This window comes from Hemiscyllium ocellatum, chromosome 34 (assembly GCF_020745735.1).
Source record: "Hemiscyllium ocellatum isolate sHemOce1 chromosome 34, sHemOce1.pat.X.cur, whole genome shotgun sequence".
In the NCBI taxonomy this organism is placed as follows: Eukaryota; Metazoa; Chordata; class Chondrichthyes; order Orectolobiformes; family Hemiscylliidae; genus Hemiscyllium; species Hemiscyllium ocellatum.
In genome coordinates this window covers 9,538,389-9,559,776 of record NC_083434.1, presented here as the reverse complement: position 1 = coordinate 9,559,776, position 21,388 = coordinate 9,538,389, and the positions used below count along the sequence as shown (strand labels likewise).

At 40.2% G+C, this 21,388-nt stretch overlaps 1 protein-coding gene across 3 annotated transcripts; it reads left to right on the top strand.

Moving 5' to 3' along the window:
- The first annotated feature begins 1,545 nt into the window (after positions 1–1,545).
- On the top strand, positions 1,546–20,317 carry rbfa (ribosome binding factor A). 3 transcript variants are annotated; one of them, XM_060850016.1, is made up of 8 exons: positions 1,546–1,586; positions 4,074–4,307; positions 7,238–7,280; positions 15,377–15,550; positions 16,870–16,982; positions 17,156–17,240; positions 17,494–17,579; positions 19,412–20,317. In XM_060850016.1, the coding sequence occupies exons 2-8, from the start codon at positions 4,141–4,143 to the stop codon at positions 19,845–19,847; spliced, it is 1,104 nt and encodes a 367-aa protein (XP_060705999.1). In that variant the 5' UTR covers positions 1,546–1,586; positions 4,074–4,140; the 3' UTR covers positions 19,848–20,317. The 3 variants fall into 3 exon arrangements, with proteins under 3 accessions (XP_060705999.1, XP_060706000.1, XP_060705998.1); XM_060850017.1 differs by lacking the exon at positions 1,546–1,586 and adding an exon at positions 2,238–2,257; XM_060850015.1 differs by lacking the exon at positions 1,546–1,586 and adding an exon at positions 2,743–3,151.
- The last annotated feature ends 1,071 nt before the right edge of the window (positions 20,318–21,388 follow it).

Sequence of the window (21,388 nt, the reverse complement as noted above, 5' to 3'; positions counted from 1 at the left end):
ATGTCGTCAGGGACCCCGCCTCCATTTCCATTTTCTCGGAGGCTTTTTTCCTTACCCTCAGCACAGCCCATATTGAGTTCCTTTGTTAGTCCCTTATTAACTACTAAAACCCAATCCCAGCCACCAAGGCAGTACTTAAAGGTCAATTTTTCTACCTTAGTCCATGCATGGAGTTGCCTGGCTCCCTGTGCCTACTTACAACCTTTCGTCTGGTTCAGATTGAGATCTGATGAGAGTCTATCAGTCTACCAGAAGGGGAAACCCACCGCTGAGGAACACAGGACCGTTCTAAAAGGAACAGGATGCATCTTCCCAGCCGTTGACGATGCCTACCTTGCTGGTGATGATGGACAACCCGGACGAGCCCCCAAATTGTCCGAAACACAGCTCACAATATAATAAATTTCAGTCCGAGTCAAATTCTGAAGTAGCGAATTTTATTGACACGTTCTTGCAAGAAGGGGTGACTAACAAGTAGCCACCCCATTCCAGAAATTACTCCACAATTTACACAGTTTAATTCTCGGTACTTCCCCATTTACCTCTTGGCCTTCAAACCTATCAATATTCCTTATTGTGTTCTGCCCCTGCCCAGCTGCGCTCCATCCCGCCCTTGTTTACTTCTCCCCCTACTCCAAGCCAGGCAACAACCGCCCCATAAGTGACTTGGCTTGCTTCAGTGCTGACATGAGGGAAATTTGCTGAGATTGGAATATCTTGAGGTTCTTTTTCAACTTATCTATTTGGCTGTAACATCTTGCATTGTTTGCAGGCACGTTCCATTCCTGTATACACATTTTAGCTAACTCTGAAGCAACTATCTATCCCTTAACATAGTCTTCATTCTTGCATGCACATTTTAGCTAACTCAACTCTTTGCTGAAACAATTATACACTGGTGTAGGTTAGTTCATTCACTTTGCATAAGCAATTATGGTTGCATAAGCAATTATGGTTACAGAAGTAACACTGCTTTACCTATATCCCACAAGCATTTCCATTATTCTAATATCACAGAATTATACATAATCTAGATATGGTGTTTAAATGTTGCTTAACATTACATCCACATAATTGATTGACCAAACAAACACTGATCTTATTTTAGTCAGAATGTGACTGAAGGCAAAGTTGTTACCTTTATGTCACTATGCCACAAATCTTGACCCTTGCAACTGTTTTGAAATTACATTCCGTCAAGTGTGAAATTATGCGATAACTTCACAGATGCTGCCTGGCCACCTGGGTGTTTCCTATCGTTTCTGATTTCATCGCAAATTTTCAGCTCCAACATTTTCTGCTTCTCACAAACAAAATAAATTTGGGAGTTCGAATACAAGTCTTAAGTATTAAATGTTAATCGCACCACATTAGAAGAAGCCGAATGAGAGAGATGGTTGAGAAAAAAAACCGTTAACACCACGGTCACAGGTTTGAACTAAGGAACGCGCTCATGTTCCCCGCGGCGTATGCGTGCGCGTGCACAGTACCAGGCGTTGGTACTCGCGCATGTGCATCAATGTGACCACCTACCTGATCCAGACCGCGCATGCGTAGCAAATGACAGGCCTTCGATGAAGAGCGAGGTAAAAACAATGAGAGCAGGTGCTGGAAACAAGGTTCTGGATCAGTGGTGCTGGAAGAGCACAGCAGTTCAGGCAGCATCCAAAGTGCAGCGATATCGACGTTTCGGGCAAAAGCCCTTCATCCGGAATAAAGGCAGTGAGCCTGAAGCGTGGAGAGATAAGCTAGAGGAGGGTGGGGGTGGGGAGAAAGTTGCATAGAGTACAATGGGTGAGCGGGGGAGGGGATGAAGGTGATAGGTCAGGGAGGAGAGGGTGGAGTTAATAGGTGGAAAAGGAGATAGGCAGGTAGGAAAGTCCGGACAAGTCATGGGGACAGTGCTGAGCTGGAAGTTTGGAACTAGGGTGAGGTGGGGGAAGGGGAAATGAGGAAACTGTTGAAGTCCACGTTGATGCCCTGGGGTTGAAGTGTTCCGAGGCGGAAGATGAGGCGTTCTTCCTCCAGGCGTCTGGTGGTGAGGGAGCGGCGGTGAAGGAGGCCCAGGACCTCCATGTCCTCGGCAGAGTGGGAGGGGGAGTTGAAATGTTGGGCCACGGCGCGGTGTGGTTGATTGGTGCGGGTGTCCCGGAGATGTTCCCTGAAGCGCTCTGCTAGGAGGTGCCCAGTCTTCCCAATGTAGAGGAGACCGCATCGGGAGCAACGGATACAATAAATGATATTAGTGGATGTGCAGGTAAAACTTTGATGGATGTGGAAGGCTCCTTTAGGGCCTTGGATAGAGGTGAGGGAGGAGGTGTGGGCACCGGTTTTACAGTTCCTGTGGTGGCAGGGGAAGGTGCCAGGATGGGAGGGTGGGTGTAGGGAGGCGTGGACCTGATCAGGTAGTCACGGAGGGAATGGTCTTTGCGGAAGGCGGAAAGGGATGGGGGTGGTGGGGTCTTTTTGGAGGTGGCGGAAATGTCGGCGGATGATTTGGTTTATGCGAAGGTTTGTAGGGTGGAAGGTGAGCACCAGGGGCGTTCTGTCCTTGTTACGGTTGGAGGGGTGGGGTCTGAGGGCGGAGGTGCGGGATGTGGACGAGATGCGTTGGAGGGCATCTTTAACCACGTGGGAAGGGAAATTGCGGTTTCTAAAGAAGCAGGCCATCTGGTGTGTTCTATGGTGGAACTGGTCCTCCTGGGAGCAGATACGGCGGAGACAGAGCAATTGGGAATACGGGATGGCATTTTTGCAAGAGGTAGGGTGGGAAGAGGTGTAATCCAGGTAGCTGTTGGTGTCGGGGGTTTGTGAAAAATGTCAGTGTCAAGTCGGTCATCATTAATGGAGATGGAGAGGTCCAGGAAGGGGAGGGAGGTGTCAGAGATGGTTCAGGTAAATTTAAGGTCAGGGTGGAATGTGTTGGTGAAGTTGATGAATTCCTCAATCTCCTCGAGGGAGCACGAGGTGGTGCCAATGCAGTCATCAATGTAGCTGAGGAAGAGGTGGGGAGTGGTGCCGGTGTAATTACGGAAGATCAACTGTTCTACGTAGCAAAAAAGAGACAGGCATAGCTGGGGCCCATACGTGTGCCCATGGCTACCCCTTTGGATGGAGGAAGTGGGAGGATTCAAAGGAGAAATTGTTACAGGTGAGGTCCAGTTTGGCCAAACGAATGAGAGTGTTGGTGGAAGGGTACTATTGGGGACATCAGGAGAGGAAAAAACGGAGGGCTTGGAGGCTCTGGTCATGGCGTATGGAGGTGTAGAGGGATTGGATATCCATGGTGAAAATGAGGTGTTGGGGGCCGGGGAAATGGAAGTCTTGGAGGAGGTGGAGGGCGTGGGTGATATCTTGAACGTATGTGGGGAGTTCCTGGACTAGGGGGGATAGGACAGTGTCAAGGTAGGCAGTGATGAGTTCAGTGGGGCAGGAGCATGCTGAGACAGTGGGTCGGCCAGGGTGGTCAGGCTTGTGGATCTTGGGAAGGAGGTAGAACCAGGCAGTGCGGGGTTCCCAGATTGAGGTTAGAAGCTGTGGGTGGGAGACCTCCTGAGGTGATGAGGTTCTGTATGATCTGGGAGATGATGGTTTGGTGATGGGGGGGTGGGGTCATGGTCGAGGGGGCAGTAGGAAGAGGTGTCCTCGAGTTGGCGTTTGGCTTCAGCGGTGTAGAGGTCAGTGCGCCAGACTACCACTGTGCCTCCTTTATTCGCTGGCTTGATGGTGAGGTTGGGATTGGAGCAGAGGGATTGGAGGGCTGCGCGTTGAGGGTGAGAAGTTGGAGTGGGGGAGGAGGGTAGACAGGTTGAGGCGGTTAATGTCCCGACGGCAGCTGGAAATGAAGAGGTCGAGGGCAGGTAATAGGCCAGCACGGGGTGTCCAGGTGGATGCAGTGTGTTGGAGGTGGGCGAAGGGGTCCTTGGAAGGTGGGCGGGAATCCTGATTGTAAAAGTAAACTCGGAGGCGGAGGCAACAGCAGTTAGGAGATGTCATTTTTCATCTTTCTAATATAACGAGAGTTCTGTTTAGCAGTAAATGTTCTTTTTTGTTTTTAACTCTCGCTCCCCTAGAAACAGCGATGGAGGAATGTCTATGGATGTAGGCTGAACCTTTTCCTGAGTTTTCCCAGTTGGCCTCATGGCAGCAGTTGGAGTTTTGAGCGCACTTCGCAGATATGCGGTCCCTGGTGGTTGGTACAAATGGCAGGGTCTGTCTCTGACCGCAGGTCAATGCAGGCAAGTGCATAGCACTGGCTGTCTATATGGAAAGAAGAGCTTACTAACGAAATTCCTCTCTAAATCAAGGTGAGTATTTGCACATAATCAATTTATATTTACTAGTAAGTAGGAGGTGTCAAACATACCAAGTGGTCAGATTTGTAGGTTTAAATTTTTGAAGGCGGTAGAGGGAAATTATATCGTTTGCTTAAAAGTTTCTGCTACCACCGAGATAAGATCTCAACGGCGTCCGTGTCAAGCAGATTACTGCAATTATATTGTCTGTCCTCCTTATGCATCAAAATTATATTAATATCTAATGAACTAACAACCAATACAGACTGAGTAGTAAGTCTTTGCGGTTTGGGGGGTGGGGGGGGGGAAACGCGAGAAAAATAATCAGTGACTCTAATTTCAGAGTTTTGCATTCTTGCGATTAGTGAATAAAAACACGTGAGGATGGGTCGATAGTCACAATGCCTCAGACAATGGGTGATAGTGGGATCTTCTTATTGACCCCAACTGGTATGGAATACGAACTCTCAGTTTGCATTGCAAACCAGCCATACAACTGACTAAGCTCACCAGTGACTGTAACATTGAAAAAAGGAATGCTTTTTAAAAGAGCATTTAAAAGACCTTCTTTTAGGCCTGGAAAACTAATTATCTTTTGGCAGCTGGAGCAACCAACAATATTCTAAAAGGAAAATATTATATTATCATGTCTTCCAAAGGATCCTTTTATAAAAAAGTTATAGCATTGATCAGTTTTTCCTTTGGTCATATACTAATTGTGTACCAGATTTTGTTGAAATCATCTGTCAAATTTTTTTTGACATTTGTTTACAAACAAACATGGCAAAATATAAGTTCTGCCCACCTGGACTGGCAAAAGGAACAAATGAAACAAAATGCTGCAAATATTTAGCAGGTGTATTTCTCTGGAGAAAGAAACAATTAAGATCTTGGCTGTAACTTTTCATTGAGTTCATTCTAAATAACGTAAGTACAAATAAAATGATTTACTGTGTATATATTTTGTTTGCATTACCCTAATTTAAATTATCCATTGCCTGTTATCTCATTTAAAACAGCTCAAACTGTCAAATTGCAATAATTTTAATTTATTATGCTAAGTGGTTTGTTCATGAAATAATGATAACATTTAATATTGAGGATTTCAGGAAAAACTTTAAATCCACAACACTTTTCCTCTATGGTAAATTAAAACTTATCTTAATATTGCCATGATCCCAGAGGATTAGGTGACAAGGTTCCACTTGGTAGATTGGTTAGTAAGGTTAGATTATTTGGGATTTAGGGGTAGCTAGCCCCTAAATATTGGATACAAAATTGGCTTGAAGGTCAGTACAGAATGGTGGTAGAGGTTTGCTTTTCACAGGAGCTGTGACCAGTAGTGTGCCACAAGGATTAGTGCTGGGTCCATTGCTTTTTGAAACTTTGTGTAAATGATTTGGATTTGAATATAGGAGAAATGGTTAGTAAGTTGGCAGATGACACCAAAATAATAGATGGTGCAGTGGACAGGAAGAAGGTAATCTGAGTACAGTGGGACTTTGGTCAGATGGGCCAACGGGCCAGTGAGTGGCAGATGGCGTTTAATGTAGATAAATATGAGGGGTTGCATTTTGTTAAAGCAAACCAGAGTAGGACTTAAACAGTTAATCTTAAGATCTTCAGGAGTGTTGTCAAACAAAGTACTATAGGGGTGTAGGTACACGGTTCCTTGAATGTGGATTCGCAATTAGACAGGGTGATGATGTTTAAAGTACCTATTTGAGACGGCTCGGTGAATCCTGAACGGACTCGACCTATAAGCCTCTCTTGGTTTGTCCTGGAGATCGTACTCTGTGGCGGTCTGAATATAAAACCCTTAAAGACAGTTTAGTTTAAATTATTACCTTCATTTACCAATGGCATCAATGTTACACTATGATATAGATACCTATAAGCCAGGCTTGAGCTACGGTTTTAAAACCATTAGCAGAGTAGCGGTGCCAGCTCTTACCCCTAAGAGCTCTCTCAGGCTACTCCCCTCATTGCTGGGCACAAGCTATCTTTATAAAGAAATTGGTACTAAAATTACAAAAACACCACAAATCCATAAACAGCAATAAAATGGCAAAAGCTTGTAGAGGAAGTGAAACTAACTGCCCAGGTCTCAGTACGCTGGACTAATTAAACTACATGCACTTCAAAGTGGGAAACCCTGATCAAGCCAGGCCAAATGGCCAATTGTCTTTAGCTTGATAAGCTTCCCTTTTAACAGTACATTATAACAAGGGTCTAGACTAAACTGTGTGGAAAAAGTCATGAGGTAACCTTGTCATGCCCAGTATCATTGTCCTACAAAATGGCTTTTTTTCTTTTAAAACATATTATTTTTGCAAAACGCAAATGAAATTCATAACATTTCCAAATATCAAGCTCCAGGGAACAACACACAAACATTCAATCATGACAAGTGTCCACTCAAATCAAACCACAGTTAACCTTTCCACCAGCCTCATCTGTCCCTCCGTCTATCCCTCGTGTGAACACCTTCCAACTTTCTGTGTCAATTTTTGCCTTTGTTTTCCTAGCTTGTAAGGTTAATGAGACATTCACATTCCAGAACAGTCAAAATTAGGAGCTGAGCTTGATAAATTCAAATCTGCTCAATGTGGTATACATGAAAATGTATCAGAATTGTTCTATTACGTGCATATTCCAGTCAACTTATTAAAATGCAAGTTATTTTCCTATTGACTGAGTCTTGTTAAGTGTCTTCACTATGTCGTGGAAATTAAATTGACTTCTCTCAAATTGCAAAGTTTTCAGGATTTCTCATGGGAGTCACTCTGCATGTATGCACACTTACCTGTTGGTAAGATTGCAGTTCACACTAGCAAGGTACCTGTTACACCCAGTCTCAGTGGTATAGGGATATGGTGATGGTCTAAGCTGCACTTAATTATTGATGTGCTCAATCTATCATTTTTCTTACCTTCAACCAGGAAGAAGTTTTGGTACGAAAGCCCGACATTGGGATCGCAATTGGTAAGGCAAGTTTTAGTAAATGAACCTGCGTAATTTAACAAACTGGAGAAACTGCCTTACTGATTTCTTCATTTTCCTGACTAAGGTAGTTCTTGTCTTTTGGGTGATGGAAGAAATTTTTGAATAGAGAAAATCACATGAACTCTGCTAATGAAGAATTTCAATAGAATTCTTTGACCCTTTAAGCTAGAAATAATTTTTTTTGCCATGACACAAATTTTGAATAAAATCCATCAACCATGAAGATCAACATCAAAAACGGGTAATCACCAGCAACTGTAAATAAACATACAATCAATCAATCAATCAATTTTTCTTTACCATTTTAATCCTTTAACAATCTAGGTTGCATCCCATACAGATCAGATTTATTTTCCCACTTTTGAGAATTTGCAATCAGTTCAATCCATCTGGTTTAATCTATTTCTATCACATCCTTTTACTGTGACGTTCACAGCATCCTCTTAAAGTCATAGAGATGTGTTCATGCCGACCAGATATGCCAACCCAATCTAGTCCCTACTGCCAGCACACGGCGCATATCTGTCCAAACCCTTCCTATTCATATACCCATCCAAATGCTCTTAAATGTTGCAATTGTACCAGCCTCCACCACATCCTCTGGCAGCTCATTCCATACACGTACCACCCTCTGTGTGAAAAAGTTGCCCCTTGGGTCTCTTTAATATCTTTTCCCTCTCACTCTAAACCTATGCCCTCTAGTTCTGGACTCCCCAAACCCAGGGAAAAGACTTTGTCTATTCATCCTATCCATGACCTTCATAATTTTATAAACCTCTATAAGGTCACCCCTCAGCCTCCGATGCTCCAGGGAAAACAGCCCCAGCCTGTTCAGCCTCTCTCTATAGCTGAAATCCTCCAACCCTGGCAACATCCTTGTAAATCTTTTCTGAATCCTTTCAAGTTTCACAACATCTTTCCAATAGGAAGGAGGCCAGAATTGCGCGCAGTATTCCAACAGTGGCCTAACCAATGTCCTGCACAGCCGCAACATGACTTCCTAACTCCTGTACTCAATACTCTGACCAATAAAGGAAAGCATACCAAACGCCGCCTTCACTATCCAATCTACCTGCGACTCCACTTTCAAGGAGCTATGAAGCTGCACTCCAAGGTCTTTGTTCAACAACACTCCCTAGGAACTTACCATTAAGTGTATAAGTCCTGCTAAAATTTGCTTTCCCAAAATGCAGCATCTTGCATTTATCTGAATTAAACTCCACCTGCCACTTCTCAGCCCATTGGACAATCTGGTCCAGATCCTGTTGGTAATCTGAGGTAACCCTCTTCGCTGTCCACTACACCTGCAATTTTTGGTGTCATCTGCAAATTTACTAACTGTACCTCTTATGCTCGCATCCAAATCATTTATGTAAATGGCAAAAAGTAGAGGACCCATCACCGATCCTTGTGGCACTCCACTGGTCACAGACCTCCAGTCTGAAAAACAACCCTCCACCACCACCCTGTGTCTTCTACCTTTGAGCCAGTTCTGGAGTGAAACTGAAACAACAACATCATTTACTAGCTCAGCCATATCCTGCACCATCTTTTTGGTTCTTAATTGATGGAAAAATTCCTTTTTGACTAAATTTTCCTATTTAAGTTTCTAAAAGGGCTCTTGGGTTTCCTCTAATGGCACCAGTACGTCTGTGCTCATGCACTCTTTGCCCTGTGTGTTTCTTTTTTCAATTCCTTTCTATTATTTGTATTCAGATTGTTTAACTTTCATTGCACACTGACCCGTTTTTCTTTTGTTTTAATCCGTCTTTGTCATTTTAGGAAGCTGTTTTCTCCTCTTTCTTTCCCCCTCCTAGGAGTGTGACTGACTAACCTGTCTCTAAAATCATTTTCTGTTGGAGCTCTCTCATTGTTCGTTCAGTATTTTACCTGTGAAGCACTATTCCAGTAAACTAGGATCTCTTCTCGCTTTAGTTGATTATTTTCAAATTTGCCATTTCCTGGTTCTTCATGACAAACTTTAAGGACATTGTGATCATAGTTCGCCAACTCTTCTTTTTTCTCCATTTGAAACACAGAGCTACATCCAGTACTTATTCCTTTCTAGTTGGGGTGGAAACATTATGAAGAAGGGAGTTCTTTTATAAACATTCCAGGAGTTTTTCTCCCCTCTGTGCTTTAAGCTGTTAATTTCTCAGGCAGTTGAAGAGCCCCATTATCACTAGTCTCAAATTCTTGCACCTTGCTGTGATTTATCTTTAAACATTCTACAATTTGGTGCTCAAAGCATTCACACAGCATCATAACAGGTTCTCTATTATTCTTTAATTCTAAGCAATCTGTTAGAACACTTATCTATATCATCCCTTTCTACTGCTGGAACAGTATCTGTGATCAATTTGCCATCCATTTTCTTCTCCTTCCCTGGATATGTTTTATTCAGGAGTATTAAGTATTTATCTCTCCCCTCATTTACACCAGGCTCATCTTTGTACCTTTGCCAAATTAGTTTAAAACTTCTCTCCTGCCCTGCCAGCGCTAACCAACCTATGAGAAAGCTTTTTGGGTTTAGGTGGTGATGCTAAGACAGTCAAGAGATGCAAAATTGTATCTTGCACTAAAAAATATTTTAACCTGCCTGCATTTGGAGTATTGTACCACATTATGGGTCCCATGTGTTGTGCACATTATCACAGCCCTGGTGAAGGTACAAAGGAGTAATCAAAAGATGTTCTTAGCTGTTCTTACTTATCAAAATATATATTCCAGATTTTGTTCAAAAGAAAAAGCAATCTAGAGGGAACCTTTTTATTTTCTCAATTGTAGATTCAGTAGAATTGTCTTTTTTTTTTGTCTAATGGATAGAGATGTATGACAAGGAATGAAAATCTTTAGCCAGATTGTTAAATGCTAGCATTTCTTTTTTGGAGTCATGTTCTGGAACAGATGAGGAAGCATTTACCAAGTGGTTTTCATGTAGTCCTTCTCATTGAATATTGATGAGTTCATGAAACAAGGACAGAAAACTGTACTTATTGTGAGAAACTTGTACTGAGCTGTTTTTTAATGGATTGAGACTAAGGAGAAATTTACTGTATGTTTTTTAAAATTATGATCTGTTCTTATGGTGAGTAGAAAAAGGTTTTCTTTTGGTTTGGGAGTTAAATGACATTAAGTGGTCAATTTATAACACTTTTTTTAATTGAAAGTGAAGTAAAAGGATAGTGTAAATTGGAATAACTTTAGAATACAATAGGGAGTAGTTGAATCAGAGACCAGTATTATCCTTCCAAAAGAAAAGTAAACAAATATTTGAAGCAAAGGAAAATAAAGAAGAGTTAAAATGCAGCCATTGCAAAAAGAGGATCTGTAAGATCAGATGAGTTCTTTCATTCTGGCTTCCTTGTAGACCAGGGACTATGGGCCTAACAAGGAAACAATGGACCTCTCTTGTCATTGGATTTTCTTTTTGGACTCAGGGGCTATTCTTTTGGTACCTGAGAAGGAACTTCATTCATTCATAACCCTATGTAATAGCCAGGCATTCATGAAATGTTTAGTGAGTAAGTGGCATGTTAATGAGACCCAGTCATTAAAATAGTTCAAATTGAGATGATCTGGTTCCCTGAGAAGCAAATTGTATTCTTTCCTGTGTTCCTGCTTGGGACTAAAAATACTTTTTACATACTTTTTGGAATCTTTATATGTTTGGCTAGAATTAACATGAATCCATTACAGGTAGAGTCAGGAGAATGTATTGGGACAGAGAAATGACAGAGAAGCTAAATGATTATTTAGTCTTTTTTTTTACTGAAGACAACACCAGATATCTCCCACAACCAGGGAATGAGCAGTTGAAGGGAATTAAACACTAATTTCTCCAGTCTTTTTTTTAAATTAATGGGGCTGAAACTTGATAAATCCCCAGAATCTGATGATGGTCTTCAAGACTGTTGAAGGTGATGGCCAAAGAGAGTCTTTGGTGATTAAACACTCAAATCTATTATAAAAGATGGAATAACTAGACATTTAGATGATCATGCTTTAATTGTCCACAGTCAGTATGGATTTGCGAATGGGAACTTTTTTTGGAGCTTTTCGTCAATGTTACAAACAAAATTGACAATAGAGAGCTGATGGAGGTAGTATACTTAAATGTTCATTAAACTTCTGATAAAATCCCTACAAAAGATGGTTAGAAAATATTTGAGAATGTATGCACATAGGTTAATTGCATAATAGACAAAAATCATAGCAGGAATAAATCGGTCATTTTCGTATTGACAGGCTGTGACTAGTGGGGTACTTTTTAAGGATCAATATTTGAGGCATCAGCTATTCATTAATATATCAATGATTTAGAGATGGGGAACAAAATTTAACATTTTGACATTTGCAGGTGTTACAAAGCTGTGTGTGAATAGGTGTTGTGAGAAAGATATAAAGTAGTTTCAGGAGCATTTGGACAGCTTTAGTGTATGGACAGGAACATGGCATAATGTGGAAAAATGTGAGGGGTTATCCACTTGGAGATGGAATGTATTCCCTCATTGCTAAGAAGTTGGAAAGTGTAGATGTATAAAGGGATCCCTTGTCGATAATTCACTGGAAGATGATATGCAGGTGCAACAAGCTAGTAAGAAGGCTAATCGTGTGTTAGCCATTATTGCAAGGGGATTTGAGAATAGGAATCATGAATTTTTTTTTCAAGTGCACAGGAGCTTGATTAGACCACATCTGGAGTATTGTCTGCAGTTTTGGTCGTCTTATCTCAGGAAAAACATTGCATCCCCTCAATGGCAGTAAAGATCAACAGAGATGGAAGGACTGTCTGAAGAGAGATTGGATGAACCAGGCCTGTAATTGCTGGAGTTTTGAAGAATTCAAGATGATCTCATTGAAACCTACAAATCCTTAAAAGGAATAGATAGGGTAATGGAGATAATTTGTTTCTCCTGGTCGGAGAGTCCAGAGCCAGAGGGAATAATTAATGCATAAGTTGGTGCCATCCCTAATTGAGAGATACGAAGTTGTTTTACTCTGAGGATTGTAAACCTTCAGAATTCTGTACCACAGAGGTGCGGAAACTGATTCTTAAGAATTTAAGATTGGATTTTTAATTACCAATGGCATGCAATGTCACGAGAATGATGTCAGAATCAAGAAACGAAATGTTTGATTAGCCATGATCCTACTGAATGCCAGGACAGGCTCAACAGGCTGAGTGAACTACTCTTGTCCCTGGAAAATCTCAAATGGTCTGGCAGCATCTGTAAGGAGAGAAAAGAGCTAACATTTCGAATCTAACTGACCCTTTTGTCAAAGCTTAAAAAAAAGGAGAAATAGGGAGGTATTTGTACAAGGCTGAGAAGGTGAGTCATGGCTCCAGAAGCAAAGGTAGCAATAAAGAGGTGATAATGACAGTGCATCGAGACATTATAGGGAGATTAGGAGCTGTGAATGACCAAGGCTGAAGCCAGTGCTACATGACAAAATATGTGGGGGATGGGGTGTCTCTCCTCCTTCTCTCAACTTAGTATAAATACCTCCCTATTTATCCCTTTTTTTAAGCTTTGACAAAGGGTCCCTGATCTAAAGAAACAAAGTTCTATCTTGTCCAACCTCTCTGTATAACTCAGATTATTGAGTCCAGGCAGTGTTCTTGTAAAATTCTTTCCATTTTAATAACATCCTATAACAATGCAACCAAACTGAACGCACTCGCCCAAATGTGGCCTCACCAATGTCCTGTACAACTGCAACATAACTTCCCAACTTATACTCAGTGCTATGACTAATGAAGGCCAGTGTGCCAAAAGCCACCTTCACTGCCCTGTCTACCTGTGACTCTACCTTCAGAGAACTATGCACCTGAACTTCAAGATCCCTCAGTTCCACTACAAATCTTAAGGCCCTACCATTCACTATAAAACTCCTAGTTTGACTGATTTACCAAAATACGAGACCCCTCAATTATCTATATTAAACTTTGTTTGCCATTTTCTCTGTCCACTTCCCCAGCTGATCAAGGTCCTGCCACTCTTTCTGATATTGTGTGGTGCTGGAAAAACACAGCAGGTCAGTCAGCATCCAAGGAGCAGAGAATAGTGTTTCAGGCATAAGCATTTTCCTGCTCCTCAGATGCTACCTGACCGGCTGTATTTTTCTTGCATCTCACTCTCGACTCTGATCTCCAGCATTTGCAGTCCTCACTTCCTCCTCCTCTTTCTGATAATCTTCTTCACGATACTGCCTATTTTCTGGTGTAATCAGCAAACTTACTAATCATGTCTTGGGTATTTGCATTCAAATCATTGATATAGGTAACAAACTAGTGGACCCAGCACCAACCCCTGAGACTCTCCACTAGTCACAGGTCTCCAGTCCGACAAGCATCCTTCCACTATTACCCCCTGCTTCTTACTGTCAAGCCAATTTTGTGTCCAATTTTAGCGAGTTTGAGAAGATTTGTAGCTCCAGTTGAGGTTTTGGATGTAAGTTTGTTCCCTGAGCTGGAAGGTTCATTTGTCAACTCTCAATGGATTCAATGCGATCTAACTTTCCAGAGCAGCCCACCATGTGGAACCTAATCAAAGGCCTTGCTGAAATCACATGAAATCCATATCTACTGCCCTGCCCTTGTCAATCTTCCTGGTCACTTCATCAAAGAACTCTAACAAATATGAGGAATGATCTCCCACTCACCAAGCCTTGCTGACTACTCTTAATCAAACCAATGAAATGCATGTATATCTTATCCCTCAGAATCATCTTAAGTAACAACCACCGCAGATGTTATTGGTCTATAGTTGCAAGGCTTTTCTTTGCAGCCTTTGAGTAATGGCACAACATCCACTACCCTGTAGACTTCTGGGACCTCACCTGTGGTTAATGATGATGCAAAAATATTAGCCAAGGCTCCACAACTTGTTCTGTAGCCTCATGCAGAGTTCTTAGATATATCTGGTCAGGACCAGGAGATTTATCTATTTTCATACATTCCTTATACATCCAACACTTCAACTGTGATATGGACTATCCCCAAGAAATCACCACTAACCTCCCCAAGTTCCAAAGACTTAAGGTCTTTCTCCATGGTAAACACAGGAGAAATATTCATTGAGAACCTCACCCATCTCCTGAGGTTCTACACATGTCCATGTTGGTGCTTGAGGGGCTCTATTCTCTCCCTAGTTATTCTTTTTCCTTTAATATACTTTAGGGTAATCCAAAGAGGTACCTTATCACCTCAAGCAAAGCTATCTTGTGTCCCCTTTTTCTCCCTCCTGATTTCCTCCTTCAGTAAACTCCTATATTCTGTATGTATCTCCAGGGAGTCCCTTGATCCCAGCTACCTGTACCTCAGCCACACTTTTTTTTTTCTGGTCAAATACTCTATCTCTTGTCATTCCAGGGTTCCCTATTCCTGCCAAACTTACCTTTTACTCTAGCTATCCCACTTTTAAAGGCCTCCCAATTGCCAGAGGTCCCTTTGCCTGCAAACAAACTACTGCAAGCTCCTAATTCCATCAAAATTCACTGTGCTCTAACTTAGAACTTGAACCTGAGGACTAGTTTTGTCCCTTTCCATAACGAGTTTAAAATTGATAGAGCTATGGTCACTGGTCCCAACATGCTTCCCCACTGTCATATCCGCCACTTGTCCTGTCCTATCTTCCAAGAATAGGTCTATTTTTGCCCCTTCTCAAATAGGACCCTCTATATATGGATTGAGAAAACTTTCCTAAATGCACTTAACAAATTCCGCCCCCTCTAAGCCCTTAACATTCTGGCAGCCTCAATCTGTTAGGAAAATTAAAATCTCCTATTATGACAGCCTTATTGCTCCTGCAAGTCTCCCCAGTGTCCCTGCATATTTGTTTCTCTAATTCCCGTTAACTATTTGGGACCTATAATACAACCCTAAAAATGTCACCATCCCCTTCTTATTTCTTAGCTCTACCCACAAATCCTCACTGGATGGTTCAGATGAAATCACTATCTTTAGATTTGGCTCAGTTTGAATTTTCAAGGATATTACTTGTTTGAAATGTAGGACTTTTATATATCATGTAATTCACAATTACTCAGTTTCATTTACTGTTTGTGTGCAGCTTTTTAAGCCCTCAAGTTTGGAGAATGTGCTGAAACCTCAGCGCAAATTGCAGAAAGAGCACAGTATTCGAATGAGAGCGCTCAACAATATTCTTTACAAAGCAATCACGGAGTTGTTGGACAGTAATGAAGTCAGCTCAGAGTTATATAACTATAAAGTTGAGATATCTAAAGTAAGTACAATTTTTTTTTGTTCTGAAGGTATTATTCTATCCAAAGGTTAAGTACAACATAAGGAAATGACACCACTTGCTCTGATTTCTTTCAATTTACTGATAACTGAGGAAGATCATCAATGTGCAATAACCAAGCATACATTGATGTTGAATTGCATTATATTTAACAAGAGGTGTCGTACAAGCTATGATATGTGGTAATGTTTTCAGGCAAGCAGATCATTTATACATCTAGTTATCCTTCTGAAACTCGTATTTTTCTTTTGTAGAAATAAAAACTTTTTCCTGTAATGGAATTTTTTTCTTTCAACATACCGTACTTTTTAATTCCAATGTACCAATACCACCTTACTATATCAAAAATATCTACATCTGCTCTTAATGTTTTCATATCTATTGTTTTAAATTGCTTTTTTTCTAGGCTTAAGATTGTAGGAAGAACTTTCTTAAATTTAGACTCTTCTTCCTTGTAGACGTCTTTGCTTACAATATGTCACATCCTTCTCCCTGTGGAAAGTCAAATCTCGGTGATTTTTGTAATTCTATAATTTCCCTATTTTCAGATCCCACCTTTTATAGAAAGATACTTTGAGACTATGTGTTTTGAATGAGTCTTTGTGAAAGTTCTACAGATTTGATTTGAATACCTGCCTCCAGGCTTTCTCAGCATCTTGAAGTCTCAGTCATGCCTCAAACATACCTAAATGTAGTTTTGTTCTCTTGTATCAAAACCGGTGTCTTTGTATGTCTTCTCTGTTATGCAACTGTAATATAGTCTAACTAGAAATATATTCTTGCAGTTTGATTAGATTGTGATAAATTCTATGGTAGATGTTGAATGAATGAGCTTGAACATAAGCAAGCTGTTACAATTCAGAAATCGGAGGATTTTTCCTGTTTGCTATTTGGACTGTGGTTTTAAATGTATTTTTGTCAAGAATGTAAATAATTTTTCTAGAAATAGTTCACTAATCTTTCAGTTATCTTTTGTAATAATGTAAGAAAAAAGTGTCAAGGTAAACTTTATTATCAAAAAGACTACAGAAAATTTTAAAGTGTCACAACAAAAGGATGAAAAGTCGACTCGAGGGTAGAATTTTTACACTCTAAGCAAGTTAATCACTCTTGGCGTCTTTTTGAAAGCTAGTTTTGCTTTATATTGAAATAAATTGTATGGTATAAGTAGCAATAATAATAAGTTGTAATAATATTTTAAGGTATTTTAAATTGCTGATGATCTGCTAATCAAGATTGAGTTCACCGGGATACAAACTTCAGTGATTCATGATTATTGGAATGTGCTGATTGCATTATAGGTAATGCTGACTGTGGACTTTTCAGCATGTCGAGCTTACTGGGTGGCAAGCGGTTCAGTGGAAAAAGATGATAGTATTCAGCAACTCTTACAAAAATGTTCTGCACGTGTAAGGTAAATGTTGTCATTACCACCTTTCTATTAAGTTACACTATTTTTGTAGTAGATTTTATCTATTATGTTTTATCCATAATTTACAAAGTAAGTCATAGTGGAAATGCACTGGGAGCATTTATTGACGTAAAGTGGGCAAAGTCCAATTAAAAGAATTTGAAAATATTTTCTAGGCACCTTATCATTTCCCGGCAAGTCATGGGTAACGTTCCTCCAGTGGTCTTCGTTAAAGATCAACAGCAATCGGCAATAGCTGAGGTGGGTATAATTCACTGAAATGAATTTCTATGATGAAATGCAAATAAAAGCCTGAATGATAGAAGATGAGCCTCCTTATTTTCCTCTACCTCTATAATTTGTTCTAAACAAATTGTACTTACAGTTTAGCAAGAACCTAATAGATTTGTCATAAATGATTTGACAAGATTGTTTTTTTTAAAAAAAATTGATGTTTAATTCATATACAGGATTTTAAAGTACACATTTAACTCTATTTTACTTGGTATTACAGGTTGAAAGATTATTAGAAATTGCTGATTATGGCTCTGAGAAAGAGACTGTGGACATTGAGCAAGTTTGGAACCCAGAGCATTTTAGGTACCTTTCTTTATAATGTTATAAATGATAGTTATTTCAGCCCTGGAAATTTGCTTTATGATCTTTATAACAAATATGAAGGAAAAATCAAGGTGTTTGTGGTGAATGATGTGCAATCACACCAATGGATTCTTGTAAGGTTCAGAAGTCTAATAAACACCAGCATGTGACAAATTGTTTTTGGCACAATATTTGCAACAATTAAACTATTTGCCAGGTCAGCTTAACCAGTGGTGCACTATACCGCAATATTACTAGGTGTGTGCTGGCAGTGCAGCATTTCACGTAAAAAGTGAGGTCTGCAGATGCTGGAGATCAGAGCTGAAAATGTGTTGCTGGTTAAAGCACAGCAGGTTAGGCAGCATCCAAGGAACAGGAAATTCGACGTGATGAAGGGCTCTGGCCCGAAACGTCGAATTTCCTGTTCCTTGGATGCTGCCTAACCTGCTGTGCTTTAACCAGCAACACATTTTCAGCTCAGTGCAGCATTTCACGCCTTGTGAAAGGGATCATCCCTTTATAAACTTGTCTTCAACAGTGATCAAAGCAGATCTACCAGTGGGTCTTATTTTCCTTTGTGGCCTGACCATGTGGTAAAGGTGCGTATATTGCTTATCATTGTCCCAAATGCTTTACAAGTGAGTGGCTTGCTAGTGCCATTTCAAGGTGCATTTAAGAGTCAACTGCATTTTTTTTTGCAAATAGATAATATATTCAAATTGACTATAAGTACATTACAAAATAGTTTGACTATGTTTTGTGGATGGAAGTCATGTAAGCAAGATCAGTTGGATTGTTAATAAATGGGCTTCATGGTCATGTTTTCTCTGATGCTAGCCTGCATGTGACCAGATTTATTGAATTTCACTTTGAGTAACATGAATTTGCAATTTCAGTTATTGGTCCAATCCATTTTTAAAACAAAACAATTGAAGTATCGCAGACGAGCTATGACTCTGATAACATTCTCCTAGTTGCAATATAATTATATTTACTTAAATCTTGATGTGATTGAGGCAGTACGATCCATTTTAAATGCACGTTGCAAAAAATAAATTTGTAACAATTGTTTTTGTGACAATTTGTGATATAAAACGTATGTAATTTGTGACTTGACATATGGGAGATATATGACCCAGTACTCCGCAATAACATCCATTCCTAGAGTTTTCCTTATGTTATATTTGAGTCTGTTGTAGAAGATTGATAGAATTGATTACTACTACTTGGGTTGTCTGCCAAAGACAGGTTGGACCCACAGCACTGTATTAGCCAAATTGAAGGGCGAGCAGGCAGGACCTGAATCAAAATCAACAGGAATAGGTATCAAATCTGTTGTTTTGGCACCACTCTGATCTATGCTGGCTTCTAGCAAATTGCCCAAAACTGAGTGGTAACATACACTTCTTCTTGATGAATGTTCTACCCTGGAGTAATGGATGGTGATGATTGACTCTCCAATTTCTCTCCATCAGCCTGACTAGGAATCTCCCAATCTACAGTCTGCCAGTGGAATATTATTGAGAGGACACATGACCTGTTTGGTTGAGTTATGAACAAATGCACCTTCCTTAGTCGTCAAGTCCTGGAGTGAACCTTGAACCAGAGCTTCTGGCTCACAGAAGGGACACTACTACTCTGCCACCCTGCTAGGTTGATCCCTTTGGTCAGTCTCTTTTCATTGTTGTATGATGCTAGTTTGGGTGGTAGAAGATAAACTAGTTTGATCTTGGGTTTTTTTTTCTCCATCAAACAGTTTCACTATAGAGGTCTATCTGACTTTTAAAACCTGTATTTTCTCTCAGTCTGAAATGTTTTTCTCCCCAATCCAGACATGGTCCTCCAGACTCCAGTGGGAAACCTGTTTCTCAAGAATCTACTTCAGCTTCATCTGATCTGCCTCTGTCATCTCCTGAAGTGGATCATTTTGGTATTGACCATGACTTGCTGAACAGAAAAATATTGGAATACAAAAAGAACATCAGTGAACGGTCATCAGAAACCGATAATTTTATATTATCGGCACAGCACCAGGAGCAACTGGATCACCTTAAAAAATTGAAGCGAATAAAAAAGAAAAAGTCCAGGCATAAAATTGATGACACACCTGAGATGTACATTTTAGAAAAGTACAATATGGACTCTGCAACATCTGACACTTTCTCAGATGAGGAAGAGCAGCTGAAAGAAATAGATGAAGAAATGAAGGAACTTGAAGCAGAGGAAGATAATCCAAAAAGTGCATTGAAATTTCTTAAAGATATGTAATTATTGAAATGTGTGTTTTGAGGCATGGGTGTTCTCCCTCAACTTTTATATGTTTAAAAAAAGTATGTAACTTGAGTTTCCTCTTTATGAAAAGTTGAGTACTGTGATTTTTCATGTGGGAATCATTTTCTGGTTCAATCTGATTGTTTTGACAATTTGTTTGGTAATTAATTAATAAACAATGAGTAATGCAATTGATCAGTGACCTGTATTGAGGTTAGACCTACATTTGCTCCAATAAGTGTATGAAAGTCTTGTATAAAAGCTGTCTAACTGGTCCCAAACCAGGAAAGATATTATGCCATTCAGTTTGTTTTAACTTTGTAATATTCCTCTTTCACCAGAAAAAGTCCATGAGTTCAGCATTAGTGGGGAGGTATTGAGGTCTGTTAAGCAAAACCAAGATTTTGTTATCACTTAATTTACCCATACAACCACTTAGAATTTCTTTGTCACGGATATTCTTTCGTTTTATTTTTCTTATTAGTAAAAATGGTAGTTGAAAGAACCATTTTTTTAAAGGTAGAAAAGGTTCAAATTTGAATTCCATTATAAGATGAATAATGTTTCCACTTTTATAGCATTAGACCATCTGCATTGACTTTCTGACTTCCATTTGTCTTTACACAAAAATGCCTCCGCTATTACCATGTTGCATTTCATAAAGCTATGTTTAATGTACCTTTTAACTGAAAGTAAAACAGATTGTTCTGAAAGGGAATGATGTGGAGATGCCACTTTTGGACTGGGGTGTATAAAGTTTAAAAATCATAACACTAGGTTATAGTGCAACAGGTTTATTTGGAAACGCTAGCTTTCAGTGCTGCTCTTTCATCAGGTAGCTAGTGGGGCAGGATCATAGGGACACAGAATTTATAGTAAAAGATCCGTGTCATACAACTGATGCGACCTATTGAACAATATTAGATTGCTGTTAAGTCTTTAATCACTTAGAATGGGATGCAGGTTTTGAGTGATTAATATGTAAATCCCAGAACTACTTTTCAAGTTACAATTTTATTCAAAAAGTACACAATCGGTAGGCGATCAGTCCACGTGACATTTTATTATTTCCTTCTTTGTATCTAACCTCACACCCTTTAATGCATTGTCTGAGCTGAGATGTCACTTTTTTTTAATAAAACCTTAAGTTATCTCGAATGTGACTTGAAAGAAGTTTAGATTAGATTACTTAGTGTGGAAACACGCCCTTTGGCCCAACAAGTCCACACTGACACGCCGAAGCGGAACCCACCCATTCCCCTACATTTACCCAACACCATGGGCATTTTAGCATGGCACATCTTTGGACTGTGGGAGGAAACCCATGCAGACACGAGGAGAATGTGCAAACTCCACACAGTCGCCTGAGTCGGGAATTGAACCCGGGTCTCAGGCGCTGTGAGGCAGCAGTGCTAACCATTGTGCCACCATACCGCCCACCTAGTTCTGTGATATACATATTAATGAAACAACCTGCAACCCATTCTAGGTAATTAAAGACTTAACAGAAATTTAGGTTTGTTCAATACATTGCATCA